The sequence below is a fragment of the Pongo abelii genome, chromosome 12, assembly GCF_028885655.2.
Source record: "Pongo abelii isolate AG06213 chromosome 12, NHGRI_mPonAbe1-v2.0_pri, whole genome shotgun sequence".
NCBI lineage: Eukaryota > Metazoa > Chordata > Mammalia > Primates > Hominidae > Pongo > Pongo abelii.
In genome coordinates this window covers 46,741,932-46,764,987 of record NC_071997.2, presented here as the reverse complement: position 1 = coordinate 46,764,987, position 23,056 = coordinate 46,741,932, and the positions used below count along the sequence as shown (strand labels likewise).

Here is a 23,056-nt window from a genome sequence, read left to right as displayed (position 1 = left end):
TTCTGGTAAGAGGACCCACAGTTGCATCAAACTTTCAAAGGGATCTGGGACCCCTCAGAAAAGATCTAGAAGCATTGTTCTAGGGAGAGAAACAGAAAAACAGAGTCTGAAGGGCAGTGGAGGGAGGAGGCCTTCCAAGAAGGCCTGGATACCCGACCTGGAGGGGAAACGCATTTGTAGGAGAGGAAGGGCTCCCTCTGCCTCCTCGCAGGCTCCCACGGCTGTGATCTGAATTATCTCTCCACACCCTCCCTGAGGGATCAAGAGCAGTAAAGGGCAACGTCCTGTCTTCTCTCTGATCTGGGAGCCCCTGAGAAGCCAGCATTCTTCTCTCCCAGCTTACCTCTTCCTTTGGCTGTATTTTCCAGGGTAAGAAAAAGAAGAGGAAGAGAGAAAAGCAGCTGTCCCAGACACAGTCACAGCAGCAAGTCCAGGAGGCAGAGGGTGCGTCTGGGGGCACTGGCCTCTTCTCCTGCTTTTCCTTCCATCACAGCCACACCTGCCCATGCTGTCTCTAGCTCCCTGATGGGTCAGGGCTTCTGCCTCGGTATTCGCGGGCGGGTGCTATTGCCCCTTTCTCGAGGTGGCCACTTAAGAGGCTCTGAGATGTGAAGGCATTTTCCCAGGCACTCTGCTTCAGTGGTGGTGGTAGGATTTGATCCCAGGACTTTGTCACTTCAAAGCCTAGATACTTTAATTCCATTGAAAAGTGAATCATCCTACCTGAGGGTTAATAGAATGAGGTAGAAATTGTCTTTGAAATACCCTTAGGAAGGCAGCACATGAGCCCCTGACATCCCACCTGTCAGTGGATCCAGGAGACCCCAGGTTTCCTTGGATGTTTCTTTGGTTGAACACCAGAAAAAATTAGTTTGCTTGGGTTTAGGAGGCACTTTGTGTCAAAACCGTGTATAAAATCTCTATATACACATCTTGCCTAGCACAGAATCTTGCCTAGCACAGAAAGATGCTCACACTGTGACGATTATTATTAATATTTAGGTCACGCCCCCATCTCGTGCTCACTCCAGGACAAGTGTATCGCTGCTTGCACGATGTAAAGTGCTTTCAATCTCTCTCCTTCCTTCCTCCCTCCCTCCCTTTCTTCTTCCCTCCCTTTCCCCCTCCCTCCCTCCCTTCCTTTCTCCCTCCCTCCCTTTCGCCTTCCCTCCCTTTTCCCCTCCCTCCCTTCCCCCTCCCTTTCTCCCTCCCTCACTTTCTCCCTTCCTCCCTTTCTCCTTCCCTCCCATTCTCCTTCCCTCCCTTTCCCCCTCCCTCCCTCCCTCCCTTTCTCCCTCCCTCTCTTTCTTTCCCTCCCTTTCCCCCTCCCTGCCTCCCTCCCTTCCCCCCCCTTTCCCCCTCACTCCCTCCCTTTCCCCCTCCCTCCCTTTCCCCCTCCCTCCCTCCCTCCCTTTCCCCCTCCCTCTCTCCCTTTCTCCCTCCCTCCGTTTCTTCTTCCCTGCTTTCTCCCTCCGCCCTCCCTTTCTCCTTCCCTCCCTCCCTATTTCCTTCCCTCCCCTCCTCCCTTCCTTCCTTCCTTCCATTATACATAGGAGCGCACATGAGTGGAACCCATGCGTGCTACAGAACCCACTGTCTGGCACACTGCTCAGCAGGCATGCACTCTCTCTGACTGTATTAATACCATAAGCCAAAGATTTCAAAGCAAACTGGAGATTCATCCCAAAAGTTACGAGCTTTAGGAAAGGAGGGCGGTCCTGTGAGACACTGAGCCGTCTTCTCTCCGATCTGATGCTGGGTGGATCTTCATCAGTTTGGGCATTGCTCTTCTCTGTTCTCTGGGTATTTGTGAATGCAGTTTCCTAGTCTTGAAAGCTTTGGAAGTAATGTCAGGTCCTCACCAAAAGCATCCCTATGTCTCCAAAGCACATGTATCACCAGGGCTGTTCCTCAGCCTCCACCTCTCACAGAGCTATAGCTGCTCACTCTTTCTTGTATCTTCCCCCTAGGTGCCCTGGCCTCCAAGAGCAAGAAGCCATGTGTTCAGTACCTGCCCCCCGAGAAGCCCTGTGACAGCCCTGCCTCCTCCCACGGGAGCATGCTGGACTCCCCGGCCACTCCCTCTGCAGCTTTGGCCTCACCAGCTGCCCCTGCTGCCACCCATTCGGAGCAAGCCCAGCCCCTCTCCCTCACCACCAAACCAGAAACCCGGGCCCAGCTGGCTCTCCACTCTGCCGCCTTCCTGTCAGCTAAGGCTGCAGCCTCCTCCTCTGGGCAGATGGGCAGTCAGCCTCCCCTCCTGTCCCGGCCCCTCCCCCTTGGGTCCATGCCCACAGCTCTGCTGGCCTCTCCCCCATCCTTCCCCGCCACGCTCCATGCCCACCAGGCCCTCCCGGTGCTACAGGCCCAGCCTCTTTCCCTGGTCACCAAGTCTGCCCACTAAGCTGCCCCCTGACCCCTGCAGGCTATCACGTGACTCATTGAGTAGTAATGATTCAGAAGAAAAAGAAAAAGGAGACTTTATTGGTCAATATTTGACCACTCTGGACTGTTCTGTAAAGTGGCTGGTAACAACAGCACTTTACAGTTTGTAGATGTAACCAGTAGCTGATCTTAAGGCTTTTTTAAAAAACAAAACAAAACAACAAAAAAAAATCTTTAAAGAAAGAGAACTGAAAAGTAGCGTGCTGTTCGTCCTGTAGGTGCTGTGGTGGATGGACCTGGGCAGAGGGTGCATCTCTCTCTACCTCTCTTGCACTTTCTGTCTCCTGTCTCCTCTCGCCCCTGCCGCCTGCCCCAGCTTCCCCCACTCCATCTGCAGCTCTGCCATTGTGACATTTCCTGTTACCCAGCCCAAGTTTTCATCGTCTGCTCAATACCGTGGGTTCTTCTTCGTCCTCTGTCCTCTGCCCAGTGTGAGGCGGTCACCATGTGAGAAGACATCTTGGCCTGATTTGCTGCCACCAGCGTCCCCTCCCTCAGTGGGCCCGAACTCGCCAGCCCCAGCTTTCAGTGGAGAAAGCGGTCCTCTGAAATGGTTTCCTCCCAAGCCCTACATTTAAAGGGACTCAAGGTGCCTGCCACTTACTCAGCGAAGAAGTCTGTGTTCCTCCCCATCCTTGCCAGTGGCGATCATTCCCCTCACAGTCCCAGAGTGGCAAGTGGGACCGGCCCCCATGGTCTGGCTCCTGTCACCTGGGTCCGTGCCAGCACAATCTGCCAAAGTTCTAGAGACCCTGTTCCCTTCCCCATCACCTCACATGCTTCTGTGTGTATTTCTTTTTGTTTTTATGGTTTTTGGAGCAATTTAAACTCCCAGTTGTTTATTTTCACAAAAGAAAATAAAATTGCAGTTGCAAGACCTTTTCTGAGTGTTTCTTTAGTGCTTTTGTTGAATCAAACCCCCTGTTTCACTCCCAAACCCTGCGTTAGACTTTCGCAGATATGCAAAGGAGGATTGCCACTTGCCACGGGAATGTTAGGCATGCCTGACACCCTTAGAGAACCTGAGCCCAGCTTCCTATGTCTCAAATGTACATAGGCCAGTCAGTGTCCATGACTGAGCTGCAAAGGGAGTAATCATTTTCACAGTTGATTTAAATGCATTTACCTCCTGGAATGACATTCAGCTTATGCTTCTATCACCCATTTGACTTGTAATTGCCAAGATGTGAGGAAGCATCTTTTGGATACTTCCCATAGTATCTAGCACCACAATTAATTTTTTTGTAACAGCTTTATGGAGATATACTTCAGCCATTTAAAGTTACACTTCACCCATTTAAAGTATACATTTCAGCTGGGCAGAGCCGCTCTTGCCTATAATACCAATGCTTTGAGAGGCTGAGGCAGGAAGATGACTTGAGGCCAGGAGTTCAGGACTAGCCTGGGCAACATAACAAGACCTGATCTCTTAAAAAAAAAAAAAAAAATAGCTGGGGATGGTGGCACACAAGCCTGTAGTCCCAGCTACTCAGGAGGCTGAGGCAGGAGGATCACTTGAGCCCAGGAGTTCAAGACTGCAGTGAATTATGATTGTGCCACTGCATTCCAACCTTCTCAACAGAGTAAGACTCTGCCTCAAACAAAAAAGGTATACAATTCAGGCTGGGTGCGATGGCTCACACCTGTAATCCTAGCGCTTTGGGAGGCCGAGGCGGGTGGATCACCTGAGGTCAGGAGTTCGAGACCAGCCTGGCCAACATGGCGAAACCCCGTCTCTACTAAAAATACAAAAATTAGCCAAGCATGATGATGCGCACCTGTAATCCCAGCTACTCGGGAGGCTGAGATAGGAGAATCACTTGAACCCAAGAGGTGGAGGTTGCAGTGAGCCGAGACGGCGCTATTGCACTCTAGCCTGGGAAACAGAGCAAAACTTCATCTCAGAAAAGAAAAAAAAGTAGACAATTCATTGGCTGTATGTTCAGAGTTGTGCACCTATCACCATAGTCAATTTTAGAAAGTTTTTGTCAGCCCCAAAGGAAGCCCCATATCCTTTGAAAATCACTCCACATTTTGCCCATCTCCCCCAGCCCTAGGCAACAACTAATCTACTTTCTGTCTCCAAACTTGTCTATTCTAGACATTTCATATACAGTCATGCATCGCTTAGCAACTGAGACAAGGTTCTCACAAATGCGTGGTTGGGCAATTTTATTGTGCAAACATCATAGAGTGTAGTTAGAAAAACCTAAATGGTGTACACACCTAGGCTATATGGTATAGCCTATTGCTCCTAGGCCACAAGCCTGTACAGCATATGCTACTGTACTGAATACTATAGGTGACTGTGACACAGTGGTGAGTGTGTATCTAAACATAGAAAAGGTGGCTGGGCGTGGTGGCTCACACCTGTAATCCCAGCACTTTGGGAGGCCAAGGCAGGCAGATCACCTCAGGTGGGGAGCTCGAGACCAGCCTGACCAACACGTTGAAACCCCATCTCTACTAAAAATACAAAAATTAGCCAGGTGTGTGGCACATGCCTGTAATCCCAGCTACTTAGGAGGCTAAGGCACAAGAATCACTTGAACCCGGGAGGCAGAGGTTGCAGTAAGCCGAAAGCGCACCACTGCACTCCACCCTGGGCGACAGAGTGAGACTCTTTCTCAAAAAAACAAAAACAAATCATAGAAAAGGTACAGTAAAATCTGGTATAAAAGATGGGCCGGGTGCAGTGGCTCAAGCCTGTAATCCCAGCACTTTGGGAGGCCGAGCAGGGTGGATCACCTGAGGTCAGGAGTTAGCGACCAGCCTGTCCAACATGATGAAACCCTGTCTCTACTAAAAATACAAAAAGTAACTGGGCGTGGTGGCGGGCGCCTGTAATCTCAGCTACTCAGGAGGCTGAGGCAGGAGAATTGCTTGAACCCAGGAGGCAGAGGTTGCAGTGAGCCGAGATCGCACCGTTGCACTCCAGCCTGGGCAACAAGATCAAAACTCTGTCTTGGGAAAAAAAAAAAAAAAAAAAAAGATAAAATATGGCATAGCTGTATAGGGCATTTCCCAGGCATGGAGCTTGCAGGACTGGGAGCTGCTCTAGGTGCGTCAGTGAGTGATGAGTAACCATGACGCTGTACACTTAGGCAACACTAGGTTTATAAAGAAATATTATTCTTTCTTCAAGAATAAATTAACCTTAGTTTAACTTTTTTACTTTATCAACTAAAACACTTTTTGACTCTTGTAATAACACTTAGCTCAAAACGCAAATACATTGTACAGCTACACAAAAATATTTTCTTTATATCCTTATTCTATGAGCTTTTTTTCTAATTAAAGTCTTTTTTGGGGCTAGGTGCAGTGGCTTATGCCTGCTAATCTCAGCATTTTGGGAGGCCAAAGTGGGCAGATCACTTGAGGTCAAGAGTTTGAGACCATGACCTCGAAACCCCAACTCTACTAAAAATATAAAAATTAGCCGGACACGGTGGCGGGCGCCTGTAATCCCAGCTACTAGGGAGGTTGAGGCAGGAGAATCTCTTGAACCCAGGAGGCAGAGGTTGCAGTGAGCTGAGATCATGCCACTGCACTCCAGCCTGGGCAGCAATGTGAGACTCCCTCTCAAAACAAAAACAAAAACATTTTTTTTTTTTTTACTTCTTAAACTTTTTTGTTTAAAACAATAAAAATATAGCAAATACATAAACCAGTAACATAGTAATTTCTTTCATTAAAAAGTACTATAGGCCAGGCGCGGTGGCTCACGCCTGTAATCCCAACACACTGGGAGGCCGAGGCAGGCAGATCACCTGAGGTCAGGAGTTCAAGACCAGCCTGGCCAATATGGTGAAACCTTCTCTCTACTAAAAATACAAAACTTAGCCGGGCATGGTGGCGGCCGCCTGTAGTCCCAGCTACTTGGGAGGCTGAGGCCAGAGAATCGCTTGAAGCCGGGAGGTGGAGGTTGCAGTGAGCCAAGATTGTGCCATTGCAATCCAGCCTGAGAGACAAAATCAAGACTCTGTCTCAAAAAAAAAAAAATACTGCACATAATTCTGTGTGATAGACTTTGTATGACTGGCAGTGCAGTGGGTGGCTCCACCAATGCCAGCCTCTCCTTCCCCTGCCCCACGTGGCTGGGCCTGCAGCCTGCTTGGCCTCCCCTCTCTCAGACCAGGGGAGCTGAGGGGGTGAGGTAGAGACGGCCCAGGGGCAGAGCAGGGAGGTCGGGCATGGTGCACAGGCAGACTCTGCCTTTGCTACTTCCTGCCTTTCTCTCTGGGACCCTGACACCTCCATTCTCCCCTGTCCCAGGATCTCTGGGAACTGACACTGTCCTGGCCAGGCCCCAGCACCTCACCCAGGCAGCCCAGCTAGAGCCATCTGTCCCTCTTGCCCTCCATCCCTATTCCTGTGTCTCTTCCTCCTGAACACAACCTGAGGGACTCACAAATATTTAGTTACATGAACAAAGCAGGCCGGGCACGGTGACTCACGCCTTCAATCCCAGCACTTTGGGAGGACGAGGCAGGCAGATCACTTGAGGTCAGGAGTTTGAAAATAGCCTGGCCAACGTGGTGAAACCCCGTCTCTACTGAAAATACAAACATTAGTGGGTGTGATGGTACATGCCTGTAATCCCAGCTATTCGGGAGGCTGAGGCAGGAGAATCACTTCAGCACGGGAGGTGGTTGCAGTAAACAGAGATCGCCTGGACTCTGCACTCCAGCCTGGGCGACGGAGCAAGACTCCATCTAAAAATAAATAAATTTTTAAAAAATGGAAAAAGCAGAGAAGCCAGGGGCCAGGCATCCCTCTGGCACGGGAAAGGGAAGACAGCAGAAGAATCTGTGGGGGCAGTTTCCAGAACACCGGTCTCGGGTCATCTGCTGAGGAGTGGGGAAGCCCAGCTGTTTAGGTCTGGGGGACATCAGGTGCCCCACAGTGGCTGTGGCCTCTGCCGTAGTGCAGTTCTTCCCTCCTCCCTCCAGCTGAGTCCTGAGATGCCAAGTACCAGTCAGGCTGCCTGCCTTTGCTCACATGCATGGCATCCCTCTGGAGGCCCTGTGTTCTGATGTCACACTAAGAATCATGCATGTTCACTCACTCCGTGGCTGCATAGAAGTTCATCCTGAAATCAGGCTGGTAATGAGCTGCTGTTCATGTGTGGTCTTCATGGGGGGAGCCCAGTCATGCGCTCCCCACTTCAAGACACAAAGGGGAAGATGGGAGGCAGTAAGCCTGACCTTCCTGCAGGTGCTGAGCCAGCTCATGGGGGCTGAGGACCAGGACTGGGCTTCACCTGGCTCTGAAGGGGCTTGGAGCAGAGGCGGGGAAGGTGGAAGAATAGGAACCTGGGGTAGTGTCCTTCCCAGGCAGGAGGACACAGAAGAGCAGGCCCCTGCCAACATCAAGTTGAAACAGCTGTAAAAGTGGCTTGGGCACAAAGCTGGCAACTGAGGATAAGGCTCAGGACACAGTGAGCAGGCACCCTGAGGCTCTCCTGGGAGCAGGGAGTGGCTGTCTCCGGCAATGGTCCACACAGGCACCAACCACTCCCCTTGGCAGGTGTGAAGCAGCAGCTGGGGACGGTGCGGCCCGGCTTAGGCATGACCTCTGTTTTCATCTGCCTGCGAGGCACCAAGGAAGACCTGCATCTGCCGTCCACCAACTACTATGTTTACTATGACACGGACATGGACCAGGCGTATGGCGCGCGCGCGCGTGCGTGTGTGTGTCCTGTGCCTCCCTACTTGACTCAGAGAACGAGCAGAAGTTACGGAATGGGAGGAAGTGGGCAATTTCCAATTTGCTCCTGGAAGTTTGTCACGCCAAGGCTGTGGCTCAGCCTCACCCCTGTGGGAAGTCCCTAGGGATGAGCAGTCCTTGCAGTGGTTCTGGGGTTTTGAGGACAAAAGCCTGGAGATAGCACCACACTCTTGTCACACGCAGGATGGAGCGCTACGTCTCCATGCCCAGGGAAGAGGCTGCGGAACACATCCCTCTTCTCTTCATCGCTTTCCCATCAACCAAGGATCCGACCTGGGAGGACCGATTCCCAGGTGGGGCTGCAGGTCCCGGGTGAGGGGGTGGAGGGAGGGGCCGGGCAGTAGTAATATCAGCTCTGATCCCCAGGCCGGTCCACCATGATCATGCTCATACCCACCACCTACGAGTGGTTTGAGGAGTGGCAGGCGGAGCTGAAGGGAAAGCGGGGCAGTGACCATGAGACCTTCAAAAACTCCTTTGTGGAAGCCTCTATGTCAGTGGTCCTGAAACTGTTTCCACAGCTGGAGGGGAAGGTGGGGGGTAAAGTATTTGGGGTGGTGACGGACCTCACGGTGCGGTTTCTGCCCTTTCCTTGAGACAGGGGAATTGGGCCCCAAGACACGAGCCCCAGGGAAGGACAGGGCACCCAACCCCGGAGTCAGCGAATGGGAAAGAGCAGAAGAGGGAGGGGAGCCAGGATCTCACATGCCTGCCCCACCCTTTGTGCCCTCAGGTGGAGAGTGTGACTGCAGGATCCCCACTCACCAACCAGTTCTGGCTGCTCCCCGAGGTGCCTGCTATGGGGCTGACCATGACCTGGGCCGCGTGCACCCTCGTGTGATGGCCTCCTTGAGGGCCCAGAGCCCCATCACCAACCTCTATCTGACAGGTATACTCACTGCCCCATGTTGTCAGGACCTGAGACCCTGAGCTCCTGTCGCCCAACGTCCTCTGTTCCTGCCCTCAGGCCCTGCTGTCCCCTGCAGCCTCCCATCCCCTGAGCAGGGCTGCCTGAGCAGGCTGTGGCCCCGGTCCTGATTGGAGCCAGCTCTGGGTGGCCCTCACGTGGAGGGAAGAGCACCAGGGCCCCACCCTCCCCTGGGCCTGCCTGGGTGCACGCTCAGGGGCCTCTGCTCTTGCCTCCTAGGCCAGGATATCTTCACCTGTGGGCTGGTCGGGGCCCTGCAAGGTGGCCTGCTGTGCAGCAGCGCCATCCTGAAGTGGAACTTGTACTCAGACCTTAAGGATCTTGATTCTAGGATCTGGGCACAGAAGAATTAGTTCCATCAGGGAGCAGTCAGAGGAATTTGCCCAATGGCTGGGGCATTAGTTCCTTGCACTCTAATTTGGTTCTGATGCCTGAAGAGAGGCCTAGTTTAAATCACAATTCCGAATCTGGGGCAATGGAATCATTGCTTCCAGCTGGGGCAGGTGAGCTCTTTACACCTTCTATAATATGCCATCCCCACTAATAGGATATTGACTTGGATAGCTTGATGTCTCATGACGAGCGGCACTCTGCATCCCTCACCCATGCCTCCTAACTCAGTGATCAAAGCGAATATTCCGTCGGTGGATAGAACCCCTGGCAGTGTTGTCAGCTCAAGCTGGTGGGTTCAGTTCTGTCCTGAGGCTTCTGCTCTCATTCACTTAGTGCTGCGCTGCACAGCTCTACTCTGTCAAGGGAAAAGGGAGACTAATGAGGCTTAACTCAAAACCTGGGCATGGTTTTGGTTGCCATTCCATAGGTTTGGAGAGTTCTAGATCTCTTTTGTGCTGGGTTCAGTGGCTCTTCAGGGAACAGGAAATGCCTGTGTCCAGCCCAGTGTTGTTCTGGAGTTTTGGGGTAACAGCAGGATCCATTAGTTAGTAGGGTGCATGTCAGATGATCATATCCAATTCATATGGAAGTCCCGGGTCTGTCTTCCGTATCATCGGGGTGGCATCTGGTTCTCGATGTGCCAGCGTCAAGGCACCTTCAGGGAGCTCGGTATCCGAGCCTCAATCAAGCCTTATCCTCCAAAAGGGAAAGGTGACGCAGGGCAGGGAAGGGTGATGTCAGGAGTCAGGGCATCGACTGGTAAGAAGATTACTTCATTGTGTTGAGGCAGGCTGCAGGGCATTCCAGACAATGGCACAGCAGTAGACAGCGCAGGGAGGCAACAGAGTGTTCCCAGCAATGGCCCAGCTACTGAAAGCAACACAGGCAGCCAGGCTGGGAGGAGTCAGATGGTAAGAGAGTTGGTCAGGAGCAGAACATGGAAAGACAGAGAAAGTGTGCAAAGCCCAGAAATGGCATCTGCAATTTACTGGTACATGTGTGTGTTGGATGGAAGGTGAAGGAAGGCTCAAAAGGCATAAAAAGGACCTTTCACTTATGTTAAACTGACATACCAAAGGTTTTATTGTAGTTCATCTTAATATAATATTAATAAATTTATTGGCCGGGCGCGGCGGCTTACGCCTGTAATCCCAGCACTTTGGGAGGCCAAAGTGGGCGGATCATGAAGAAGAGATTGAGACCAGCCTGGCCAACATGGTGAAACCCCGTCTCCACTAAAAATACAAAAACTAGCTGGGCATGGTGGCACGCACCTGTAGTCCCAGCTACTCGGGAGGCTGAGGCAGGAGAATCACTTGAACCTGGGAGGTGGAGGCTGCAGTCAGCCGAGATCATACCACTGCACTCCAGCCTGGTGACAGAGCAAGACTCTGTCTCAAAAATAAAATAAAATAAATAAATAAATGTATTAAATCCATTGCTTTAACATTTTGAAATTTATTTTGGATTCTGTTCAACAAAACAAAACCACATTGGGATGGCATTTACAGAAGCTCAGAAAAACATTATGCACTGAAAAATACTTCTCATTAGACCACAACAAGCTTTAAAAAAATAAAATTAAGTAATTATAGTTAAGTTACAAAAAGCTGAAAGTATAAAACATTGTGGAAACAGTGGCCATCTATTAACTGGGAAAACACAAAAGAAGAGAAACAATTTCAACCATTAATCATTTATCGAACATGAAGTCTGGTGAATTAAAGGAATATCTATCAGAGGGTGAAGGGCTGGCTTACTGGCAGTTTGACATACTATACAGCTCAGACCCAAACCCTTCACAAAGGAGACTCTAAGTTTACATCTGACTTGCAGAACTAGACGAGTTGAGTCACTGCTAGCTGTGGATATACCGTTAAATTAAACCTCAAAATCTCTCCCCAGGACTCTTGCTCAAGCAAGTCATGCCAAATCCAACCTTCCTAACAGGGGTTTTCAGAAAATGGCCTGCAGAAGCACAGGATCTGGTGCCTCACAGTTTCCTCCATGCTGCAATGCTCTAGTTCTCATCACACCCACAGCATCTGGCATCAGGTTACCCTGTACAGTCAACGGCCATAGAAGTCACCAGCAGGGAAATTCCAGAGGTTTAGAATTCTATCAGCACAAGTGTCACTAGAAGCCATTATGGGGGTACTATGTCAGAGTATATGTAACTAGCTGTCAGGTCTTTCCCAGTTGCCTCAGCCTTTCTACACAGACTGGCCTTCAACTTCCCCTGAGTCCAGAAGCAGACTCTTTCAGCAACTCTATTCAGGAATCTGCAGCAGGAAAACTGCTTCCTCTATTAACATCTATGACTGAAGCACAGATTTGTCTAATAGAAATCACCCTTCGCCCAAAAGCTGGGCGCAGAAAGGGAAGCCCTTAGCTGACTATAGGAGGTGCCTCCTGTGGCTCCACGTGCTTCTTACACACCACCCCCAAGCTTGAGCGATGCCTCAGCCAGCTCACCCTCATCCACACAATCGCTAGAAAACATGCTTCAAATATTCTATCTTTGAAAAGACACCATGCAGAAAATAAGTTTTCCTTTGATGTGCAGTATTTTCTTCAGTGCTATTTCTTTCTTTCTTTTTTTTTTTTTTTTTTTTGAGACGGAGTCTCACTCTATTGGCAGGTTGGAGTTCAGTGGCACGATCTCGGCTCACTGCAACCTCCGCCTCCCAGATTCAAGCAATTCTCCTGCCTCAGCCTATCTAGTAGCTGGGACTACAGGTGCACGTCACCACGCCCGGCTAATTTTTGTATTTTTATTAGAGACGGGGTTTCACCATGTTGGCCAGGATGGTCTCGATCTCTTGACCTTGTGATCCGCCCGCCTCGGCCTCCCAAAGCGCTGGGATTACAGGGGGAGCCACCGCACCCAGCCTTTCTTCAGTGCAATTTCTAAAGAGAAACTTAAATCCTGTTGTATTCTTTCAACACAAGCAATGATACTTCTCAGAGTCTGCTCAAAAGCTCAGCTCTGTGGACTCCATGACAAAATGTATGTGTCCACTGCCGACCCTCTTGGTTTCTGAAACCAACCTTTCTTCCTGCTCTCCTCTTTAAGAGCAAACCCCAACATGTATAAGGTCACAGCAAGTGGTAGCCAGGAAAAGCTGTGGGACCCCTCATTTGAGTCACATCCATATGGCATGGAGAAAGAAAACCTCTCTGCCAGAAGGAACTGAACTCTGGAAGTCCTAAGGAAGGTCACCATGCTCAGCAGATAGGAAAGCATTGCCAAGGGCTGTCCCTCAAGAGCTTAGTTTTCTTAGGGAGACCAGAAAGACATGAGATCCTGACTGCCCTGTTTTGCTGAAGTTCTGAAATGAGTGGCATGATGAAGAGCTAGTGGAGCTGAGGGAAAGAGTCCACCATGTGGGGTGGGGTAGTGAGGAAGGTGTACAAGGAAACGAACTGGGCCCTGAAGAAACAGGCAGACTGGGGAAGGAGAAAGAAGAGAAGAGAAGGGAGAGAAACCTAACCAAAGAACCAAGGGAAGCTGGAAAGTCGAGGGCACAGCCGGAATAAAGGCACAGATGGGCACCCCACAGGAGGGGCCTTGGCCAGGTTGGGATGCAGAGAAAAACAGGCAGGAGGGTGTCAATCTATAGCATCCTGAACCCCAAAAGGTCTGTAACTGGATTCTCTAAGCCTTGAGAAGTTCAGACCAAAGCTTCAGACCACGGAAAATATTTTGGAAAGATCAGTCTTTCCAAGATTGAGCTCCTTTCCAAGAAGCTGGACAGGAAACCCAATAAATGTGGATCTGAAAAAACAAAATCCAAGAGAGAAGCAAAATGGGTTGGGGGTGTGCAATAAGAGAAGCAAGGAAAATGGAAAGACTGTAGCTAAGGCTCTTTTATTTAAAAAAAAAATGGATAGGACTTTGGTGATGAGAGAGAAAAAGGGCAAAAGTCTGCAGTTAGGAATTTAGGTGACTGAAGACTGTCCTGGACAGTTGGGAGGGACAGACTGATGGGCAGAAGAGAGAAATTCCCTTCAGTGACAACCAAGCTGAACTATTCAATACCAGCAGGATTGGGTTCTTTAGGAATTAAGCCAAGACAAAGACTTGGGAATCGCTCACTCCGAGGATGAAGAATGGGTGAATGGCTGAGGAGACAGTCAAAGGAATAGAGAGGCCTGGCTTTGAGGGCCTCTTCCCCACCAGCACACGATAAGGCAAAGGACCATTTGTCACAGACACCAAGAAAGGGGAATTTCCATTTGGATGGTCAATACTGTCCAGTTCTGTCAAGGACAAGACTAAGCTTTGAGAAAAAGCCATGGATTTGGTGATCGGATAACTGGTAACCTTTAGAAAAGCTTAGTTGACAGAGACCAAAGTGAGTTAGTAAAAGTCATGAAGAGAATGAATGGCAACTTAAGGGAAGCAACGTACTGGAGAAGTTGAGCAGCGGGATGAATAACAAATAGGACAGATGGGAACAGAAAAATCTGGGTGCATACGAAGGTGGAAGGAAAGGAGCTGGTATAGATGGGCACAACCAGAAAACATGAGGAGGGGAAAGGCAGGGAAAAGGGAGGCAGGCAGGGAGAGAGAAGTGAAATAGCCACAGTCTTAGGGGATGCTAGAGAAGCCTAAAAGATTCCTCAGGTTGGTGCAAAGTATTATAAGACTAACGCATCAGTACAGAGAATGACCCAAGAAGGGTAGGAGTTCATTACTTACCTTCATAAAGTAGGCTACCCGCCAAGAATGAAAATGTCAACTCAAAGCTATGGGCTGTTTTAAGCAAGGTGGAAGATAATATAAGAAGCATGGTCCTTTCTGCAGACTTAGTGCCTTGACAGCACAGAATTCATCTTATTTCCCTCATCTCCCGTTATTTGTATTTCCCTGAGATCAACTCAGAAACAACTCTCTTTAGGCTCTCTACAATGCGGTAGAGCATGATTAGAAGAGATAAACCTTCAAACAATAGTGTCGTCCAAGACACTACCCTCACTTATCCCAGGGGAACCCATGGAATTTCTTCATTTGTATTAACTCCTGACATGGCATGGAGGAAGAACTTTTATGAAATACCCTTGGCATCTTATATCAGATTAAAGGACCATTAAATACACTGAGGTAAAAATGGGCAGAGAGTATAGTTTCTATTAATACATCTAAGTCTATTTTGTCTGTTTTAGGCAACAAAGGCAAAATGGACTTTGTGGGAAATGTATCTCAAAAAAGCCCTTTGGAAAAACTGCAGACCAAAACCAAAACCCTCCTTCATGTTTTCTCGCATGAAACATGAACTCGCCCAATTTCAAAAAGTTCCTACTGAGTATGATTGTGTGAAAGATCACGCTACTTCAAATCATATTTATTTTAAAAATCTGTGATGGGACAGTGGCCTCACTGCCAGGAAGCCCAAGTTCTGTTTTATGCTCGGTACAACCAAGTGGAAGTTGATTTACTTTGTCTCAAGCTACATAAAATAATCAGAAAATCAAGAAGATCTCATGCTAGACAGGTTAGACTTGCACCCAAAAAAGCATTTTTTTTTTTAACCTGCTGTTTTGGTTTGCCGCTGAAGTCTTTGAAGAGAATTATGTATTCAAAGTAGCTCTTTGCCCACCGGCATTTCTCCATCTTCTATGTCTTTTGTAGGGCACATCCCCCCCAAAGTAAGAGGCCTTAGTAGAAAAGCACTTCTACCTGCAGTTTTCCCCTAGGTCTGCAGAGAGAAACAGTGCAGAGTGCAATGCCACAGTCAAGGACAACTTTCCTACAGAGCCCGGGCCCCAGGGAGGGTGGGCAGCAGCACAGCCTGCCCAGGCTGGGATCTCCCTTTGGTCATAGCCGTGTTTCCATGTGCCCCACCACTCACACTCAGAGGAGGAATGGATGGAAGCCACCAGCATAAATAAAGGGAACACAGAAGAACAATGTCACCAAAGTGCAGGTGCAAAGCCCAAAGCAGCCCCCTACCTCTGCCAGCCCAGACCCGCCACTAAATCCTAGAGGAGGGTGTCTCTTAGGTCACAGTACTTTTTTCTTCATTTCTTTTGATTTAGAAACAAATCAGCAGGGAGGACAAGGTTCTCAAGGACAAAAAAATCAAAGCTGAAACGAGAGCAGCACAATCCATTGGTGACGTTCATCTTTTTCCAGAGGAATATACCATTCTGTTAGGACTTTGGGGGGAAAAAAAGATCTTTTAGGAGGTGCAGGGAAAACATTCAGAATTAAGACATACTGACCCACCAGCACAGAAACAGTAATTAATTAAAATAGCACACAAAATGATTTTTAAAGTTTCAAATGAAACCTAACTTGATGGAGAGAGAGGAATCCTGGCTTCTGCTTCATACTGTTCTGTACTGTTGTGAATTATTTACATGTGTTTTTTGTTGGCGGTGGTTTTTTTGTTTTGTTTTTTTTTTTTGAGACGGAGTCTTGCTCCGTCACCCAGGCTGGAGTGCAGTGGCGTGATCTTGGCTCACTGCAACCTCTGCCTCCGAAGTTCAAGCGATTCTCCCACCTCAGCCTCCTCAGTAGTACCTGGGATTATCATGCCCAGCTAATTTTTGTTATTTTTAGTACAGATCGTGTTTCACCATGTTGGCCAGACTGATCTCGAACTCCTGACCTCAGGTAATCTGCCTCCCAAATTGTTGGGATTACAGGCGTGAACCACTATGCCCAGCCACATGTGTATTTTTTTAAAAATCATAAGCCAGGGGCGGTGGCTCATGCCTGTAATCCCAGCACTCTGGGAGGCTGAGGTGGGTGGATCACTTGAGGTCAGGAGTTCAAGACCAGCCTGGCCAAAAGGGTGAAACCCCGTTTCTACTAAAAATCTAAAAATTAGCTGGGCGTGGTGGTGGGCGCCTGTAATCCCAGCTACTCGGGAGGCTGAAGAGGGAGAATTGCTTGAACCCGGGTGGTGGAGGTTGCAGTGAGCCAAGATTGCGCCACTGCACTCCAGCCTGGACGACAGAGCAAGACTCCGTCTCAAAAACAAAGAAACAAACAAAAATCATAAAAGGGGGAAATCCTTAAAGTCAATTATCTGAAAAGGTAGTAGTCCAGAGCTAAACTGTAAAGCTAGCCCACTGGACTAGTTAGCAAAGATGTTCTGAGCTCAGTGGCTCGTTCTGTGGCTAATATTGAGTTGTATAAGAGAATCGTGTTCCCTGCAGGAAGTCTGGGAACAATTCATAGTTGGGCCACCAATGGTTCTTTGCCAATGTCCTGGCTGTTGCTATGCTGAAAGCAGAAGGAAGGGTGCATGCTGGTAGCAACGCAGTGAGAGTACAGTCTTCCTGCTTAGACAGGTTGTCTTTAGAGAGACCCTTGCTCAGCTCTGCTGCCATGGGGTGGAAGGAGGGCTTATCTGTCTGACAGAGGAATGGACTGGCTGTACTCACTCCAGCCTACAGTGCTTAAGCCAGGCTGATGTGGGGAGTTGGAGGCCTATGTGCTTCTGGGCTTGTGTTTCCAGGGAGCACAGTCTAGCACTTTACCACATAAAGTGTGGATCCAGTGGCATTTGGTTTCACCTGGGAACTTCCTAAGAATGTAGACACAGGCCAGGCACTGTGGCTAACGCCTGTAATCTCAGTATTTTGGGAGGTCGAGGAGGGCAGATCACCTGAGGTTGGGAGTTCGAGACCAGCCTGACCAACATGGAGAAACCCGTCTCTACTAAAAATACAAAATTAGCTGGACGTGGTGGTGGCGCCTGTAATCCTAGCTACTCGGGAGGCTGAGGCAGGAGAATCGCTTGAACCCAGGAAGCAGAGGTTGTAGTGAGCCGAGATTGCACCGTTGTACTCCAGCCTGGGCAACAAGAGTGAAACTCCGTCTCCAAAAAAAGAATGTAGAAATATAGGCTCCACCCCACATCTAATGAATCAGATAATGCTTTTTATCAAAATTCCCCAGGGTGATTCAAATGCCTATTAAAGTTTATGGAGCGCTGGTAGAATGCAGAAAGCTCAGGACTGGGAGACGAGGGAGTTGCTATCAGGTCCTGAGTTTGCCACTAACTTGCAGTAGAAACTTAGTGAAAAAAAAAAAAAAGAGTGTTTCTGCGTGGGCCTATTTCCTCATCTGTCAAGGGAGGTAGCTGCTGTAGAGTATTCGAAGGTCTCTGCTAGCTCTAACGTCACAGATATGCGTATCTAGATGTTTCTAGTTTGTTGTCTAAAAAGGGCGAATGCAACAGCAACAGCTCCCCCAGAATCAGCCACTGCTGCCTCATGGCAAATGCAAGCCCACTACTGGGTCCATCTGACGTTGCCTATCCCTCCTATCCCTCCCGTGGACCCGGCTCCTCCTTCCTTACCTTCTGGTCCAAACGTTGGTAGTCACTGGCCTTTGGCCGCCGGGTGACTTTAGATCTTTTTCCTTCCAGGACAAAAGCAATGATCTGAGGAAAGGAAAAAGAAAATGATTAACAGGTGGTTCTGTAATGGCATAGTTCAGTCTCTGAAATTAGAGCCAGTCACCTGGTAGCATATTTATTAATGACCCTGACTGTAGAAAGAGCAGTACACTCACAGAGGTCTATTTAAACTATAACCATTTTAAGAAACACAGAGCCTAATTACATCAGAATCCTTTGTATTGCTTAATAGGAAATAACAAATAGAAGGCTGTCTGAGCTCTAGCATGTGGGAGGAAGTCTGTTTGATTTATTCAAAGGTACACAGTCAAAGATCTATCAACTCCTTCCTAGAGATATCTAGCATATAGGACATTCCTTTAAAAAAAAACCATAATCAGAATTTCCTATCTACAAATGTACCCCACGCTGCTACGTCAACTACACTCTGTCAATCTCATTTCATGACCAAGGTTACCCTGCATAATGGACGCTTGGACATAGAATAAGAAATACACTTTTTTTTTTCTTAGAGGTAAGGTCTCACTCTGTCACCCTGGCTGGAGTGCAATGGCGTGATCATGGCTCACTGAAGCCTCGACCTCCCACAGTCAAGCCATCCTCCCACTTCAGCCTCCTGAGTAGATGGGACCACACACGTCCACCACCACCGTCTGGCTAGTTTTTTTATTATATGTACAGACGAGGTCTTGCTATGTTGGCCAGGCTGGTCTCGAACTCCTGGGCTCAAGCAATCCTCCTGCCTCGGCCTCCCAAAGTGCTGGGATTAGAGGCATGAGCCACTGCACCTGGCCAGGAATGCACATTTTTACTAGAGGTCTTCCCCTCTATTCTTTATAGCCACAGGCCTTATGGCCAGAATTGGACTCTCCAATTTTAAGCAGGTTACAGAAACTAGCTTCTAAATTCTGGGGGCTCAATATGAAATGCCATCATTTTGTCATTAGAGTGGTTGCTAATAAACAGACGAAACCCTGCTGAAAAAGTAACAGATGTACGTGTCTGTGCAATTTCTGGGCTTTCTTCTAATTATTATTAATTGCAGAAGTCCCTGGGCTCTTTGCTGCTGGTATCGAAGACGCAGTAATTGAAACCGTTCTTTGTGCCACTGCTGATGGAAGAGAGAATGTTGGGAAAGGAAGCTAGAAATGACATTTCGTCTCAAGAATGGAAATAGGATGGAAGGTACGTGCTTTAACTGTCAAGTACGCAGGTCCTCTGAGGCTGTGAAGGGCCTAAGTGCAAAGCTATGGGAGGAGATTCCAAGTCAGGTCAGATCCTAATAATGTCTTAACTTGGCTCCTAATGCAGTAGCAGAGGACACTCAGAGTCAACAGGTGACAGGATGAAAACACGATTCACAAAACAAGAGTAAAGAGGCCTAATAGGGCCTGAGGAAAAAACTGGTTTGTTTTAAAGTCCCCAGTGCTCACGGGCATCTAGTGACGGGATACCCACCCACACCCAAGCTTCCAGGGTGCTGGAAACCCTCCCCTCCGGAAGGCCGCTGTCGACTTACCTTCCGCTTGTTGTGATGAGCGATATAGAGGACAGCCACAAGAATGGCTGCAGTCACCAGATATGCAAAGAAGTGGCTGCTCTCCGCGCTGGCACTTCCAGAACCGCTCTGATAAGGGTCATCCTTCTCGCTACCCGTGGAATCCGAAAGTGTCCCTTCACGGTTCTCACTGGCGGCAGAACCAGACATCTTTTCTTTCTCTTCTTTGGGTGGTGAGCCCTCCTCGGGTCCTGTATCATCATCTTCAGCCTCTTTGGGCTCCACATCCTCAGTAGGCTCTGAAGACTTAACTTCCTCCTGCGGGGGAGAAATGAGGTCAGTTTCCTCCCCAGATTCGGTTTTGAAAGCATGAGGAGAAAGCTTCCCTTTGTCAGCAAGCTGGTTTGGGTCAGCCTTAGGGAGCTCCTTGTTATCAGAAGGGTTGGAGATGGGCTTGGAATGGTCTTTCCGGGAAGGCTGCTCTGGAACCACCTTGTTAGGGCCGTCTTTTGGGGTCTGCTCCTCTGCACCCGACTTGCTAGGCCCGTCTATTGGGCCCTGCTCCTCTGCACCGGACTTGTTAGAGCCGTCTTTTGGAGTCTGCTTCTCCGCACCCGACTTGTTAGGGACGTCTTTTGGGGTCTGATCCTCCGCACCCGACTTGCTGGAGCCGTCTTTTGGGGTCTGGCCGTCCACACCCGACTTATTAGGGACATCTTTTGTGGTCTGCGCCTCCGAACCTGACTTGCTAGGGCTGTCTTTTTGGGTCTTTGCCCCCGCACCCGACTTGTTGGGGCTGTCTTCTGGGGTCTGCGCCTCTGTACCCGATTTGCCAGTGCTGTCTTTTGGAGTCTGCGGCTCCGGAGCCGACTTACTAGTGCTGTCTTTTGTGGTCTGCGCCTCCGAACCCGACTTGCTAGTGCTGTCTTTTGGGGTCTTTGCCTCCGCACCCGACTTGTTGGGGCTGTCTTCTGGGGTCTGCGCCTCCGCACTCGACTTGCTAGGGCTGTCTTTTGGAGTCTGCGGCTCCGGATCCGACTTGCCAGGGCTGCCTTTTGGAATCTGCGGCTCCAGCTCCGACTTGGTAGAGCCTCCAGGCCGTTGGCTCAAGCTGGGGTGGATGGAGACGTTTCCTGTAGAAGGCCGTACTCCAGCTTCTTCTTGCTTGACACTTCCGGTGTCCGAGAGCGGCACGGCTCCTGAAATAGAAAAACGAGTTAGCACCGGAGAAGGGGAGGCGGGAAGAAGGAACTCCTCCGAACTCGAAGAGATCGGGAGCAGCGGGGGAATGGGGAGTGGGGGGTGGGGCGGGAGACGATGGCTAGCGGAGAGGTGGGTCGGGCAGGGAAGAAGCGAGCCTAGAGGTGACCTGCCCAGGTGAGAATGGGGGATCTGGGGGCAAGAGTGGGATGCGCGATGGAGGGTCTTACCCGCCGCTGCGACGCTCAGGAGGACCAAGGCAACCACGAACCGCATCCTGCTCGGATAGCGCTCCCGCCCTCTAGCGCTCTCGCGAGATCCGCGCGTGGGGGCCCCTCTCCAGTCCCGCCCCTGCTGCGCGCGTCTCTCCGTCTCCCGCTTCCGCCAAGACGAAGGGGGGGATTTAGGGGGCAGCTGCTGATGTCTGCGCTCGCCTTCCGCTGCTTCGCTTACGGTCGCCGAGTGGAAGGCGACCCTCTTCCTGGTTTCTCGTCTCCACCGCAGCCACAGCAGTCTGGCCCTCCGTTTTTCCTACCCTCCGCCTCCTACTTCCGAGACCTTACAGGCAGAGCTGGAGCTCCCTCGCCTCTCTCACTGGCCGCGGAAGTGAGGTCACTAGGGGCAGGCGCCTCTTGGCCACCACCATCCTGTGCTTGCGTTTCTATGCTCTGCTTTTTTCGTGGTTCCCTCCTGGCAGTACACAAACGTGTTGTGCTCTGGTCTCTCCCATGTGGGAACAAATCCGTCCGATCACCTACAAAGCGTTGCCTTCGCATCCTGGCCCTCCTCCTTCCCGACTCCACGGAGACGTGTCCTTCGAGGTCGCCAAACATCTTTTCCAAAAAGTGCATCCTTTTTCTGATCATAAAAGTACAGAAGCAGAAAACAAAACCTGACTCCTACCCTTCCGGGATAATCACTATTAATGGTTTAGTGTATTGTCTGCCCTCTAAACATTTGATGTTTTTGAATAGATAATACATTATAGTGTTTCAGAAATGAAAACCGGATTTTAAAGTAAATAGACTTTAGAAAAGTGTTCCTACTCCTCCACAGGTTACCGCTTACATTAGTTTATTATGTTTCCGTTTAGTTTTGTAAAAAAAAAAAAAAAAAAAAAGGACTCTTTCCCTTCTTAATTAGTGTATTTCTCTTTTCTTCTATGCATATTTATTTTCTCCCCATATTGAGATAATCAGGTAAATGGTTTTGTATCTCACCGTTTACAGTTACTGTTATGTTTATACGTTAAATGTTTAAAATCACTTTATGAACGATTGCCAGGCTTGGTGCTTTGGAGACAGTGATTTAAGAAATGATAGGTCTTAGATTACATCAAGTTAAAAAGCTTCTGCACAGCAAAGGAAACAGTGAAGAAGCAACCTACATAATGGGAGAAACTATTCGCAAACTATCCATCTGACAAGGGATTAATAACTAGAATATATAATAAACGCAAGGAAAAAATATAATTAAATGGGCACCAGCCGGGGCAACATGGGGTGAAACCCCGTGTCTACCAAAAATACAAAAAATCAGCCAGTCATGGTGGCCTGTGCATGTAATCCCAGCTACTCGGAGGGCTGAGGATGGAAGGATTACTTGAGCCTGGGAGGTGGAGGTTGCAGTGAGTGAGCCAAAATCTTACCACTGCACTCCAGCCTAGGCAACCATATCAGAAAAAGAAAAAGAAAAAAGAAAAACATGGGCAAAAGACCTGCTGAATAGACATATCTCAAAAGATGACATACAAATGGCCAACATAGAAATGGTATATGAAAAAATGCTCACTATCACTAATCATCAGGGAAATGCAAATCCAAACCACAATAAGAGATCATCTCAGCCGAGTTAGAATGGCTGTTATCAAAAGAAAAAAAAATACAAAATGGTGACAAGGACGAGAAGAAAAGGGAATGCTAATATCCTGTTGGTGGGAGTATAGATTAGTACAGCCATTATGGAAAACAGTATTGGCAGGGCATGGAGGCCCACACCTGTAGTCCCAGCACCTTGGGAGGCTGAGGCAGGCAGATGGCTTGAGCCCAGGAGTTCGAGATCAGCCTGGGCAACGTAGCAAGACTCTTGTCTCTATAAAAAAATAAAGGAAAACAGCACAGAGTTTCTCAAAAACTAAAAATAGAACTGCCATATGATCCAGTATTCCCACTGCTGGGTATGTACAAAAGAAAGGAAATAAGTATATCTAAGAGATATCTACTCCTGTAATCCCAGCACTCTGGGAGGCTGAGGCAGGGGGATCACATGATTCCAGAAGTTCCAGACCAGACTGGGCAACATGGCAAGATCCCATCTCTCTTTTTTGTTTTTTGTTTTTGTTTTTTTTTTTGAGACAGGGTCTTACTCTGTCACCCAGGCTTGAGTGCAGTGGCACGATCTCAGCTCACTGCAATCTCCATCTCCTGGGCTCTAGTGATCCCCCACCTCAGCCTTCCAAGTAGCTGAGACTAGTAGATCTCGTGG

General features: G+C 49.1%; 3 protein-coding genes across 12 annotated transcripts in view; 2 read left to right on the top strand and 1 right to left on the bottom strand.

Annotated features, from left to right (window-relative positions):
* The window catches only part of TCF7L1 (transcription factor 7 like 1), a 176,549-nt gene extending 173,223 nt beyond the window's left edge, over window positions 1–3,326 (top strand). For all 4 annotated transcript variants that reach the window (XM_054547964.2, XM_024242221.3, XM_054547965.2 and 1 more), the window contains 2 exons: window positions 369–444; window positions 1,971–3,326. In XM_054547964.2, the coding sequence (XP_054403939.1) occupies window positions 369–444; window positions 1,971–2,404 (510 nt within the window). In that variant the 3' untranslated portion in view covers window positions 2,405–3,326. The remainder of the gene's footprint in view (window positions 1–368; window positions 445–1,970) is intronic.
* Window positions 3,327–4,295: 969 nt separating this feature from the next.
* On the bottom strand, window positions 4,296–22,435 carry TGOLN2 (trans-golgi network protein 2). Of its 7 annotated transcripts, none has more exons than XM_054545960.2 (5): window positions 20,803–22,435; window positions 19,865–20,571; window positions 19,394–19,690; window positions 17,815–17,898; window positions 10,556–10,887 (listed from the first exon to the last, which is right to left on the bottom strand). In XM_054545960.2, exons 1-5 carry the CDS (start codon window positions 20,846–20,848, stop codon window positions 10,849–10,851), a joined length of 1,173 nt encoding a protein of 390 aa, XP_054401935.1. In that variant the 5' UTR covers window positions 20,849–22,435; the 3' UTR covers window positions 10,556–10,848.
* LOC100435822 (all-trans-retinol 13,14-reductase-like) lies at window positions 8,016–9,456 on the top strand. The gene is made up of 4 exons (XM_054547987.2): window positions 8,016–8,113; window positions 8,359–8,468; window positions 8,909–9,064; window positions 9,323–9,456. The coding sequence occupies exons 1-4, from the start codon at window positions 8,016–8,018 to the stop codon at window positions 9,454–9,456; spliced, it is 498 nt and encodes a 165-aa protein (XP_054403962.1).
* Window positions 22,436–23,056: the final 621 nt, after the last annotated feature.

Excerpts from the sequence above, each read along its gene's own strand:
- LOC100435822 (XM_054547987.2), top strand. The coding sequence starts at position 8,016 with ATGACCTCTGTTTTCATCTGCCTGCGAGGCACCAAGGAAGACCTGCAT. Across the intron at positions 8,114-8,358 it reads GACACGGACATGGACCAGGC|GATGGAGCGCTACGTCTCCA; the intron begins GTATGGCGCGCG and ends TGTCACACGCAG. Across the intron at positions 8,469-8,908 it reads CTGGGAGGACCGATTCCCAG|GTGGAGAGTGTGACTGCAGG; the intron begins GTGGGGCTGCAG and ends TTGTGCCCTCAG.
- TGOLN2 (XM_024241918.3), bottom strand. The coding sequence starts at position 20,848 with ATGCGGTTCGTGGTTGCCTTGGTCCTCCTGAGCGTCGCAGCGGCGG. Across the intron at positions 20,572-20,802 it reads CCTGAGCGTCGCAGCGGCGG|GAGCCGTGCCGCTCTCGGAC; the intron begins GTAAGACCCTCC and ends TTTCTATTTCAG. Across the intron at positions 17,899-19,393 it reads CTCATCACAACAAGCGGAAG|ATCATTGCTTTTGTCCTGGA; the intron begins GTAAGTCGACAG and ends TCCTTTCCTCAG.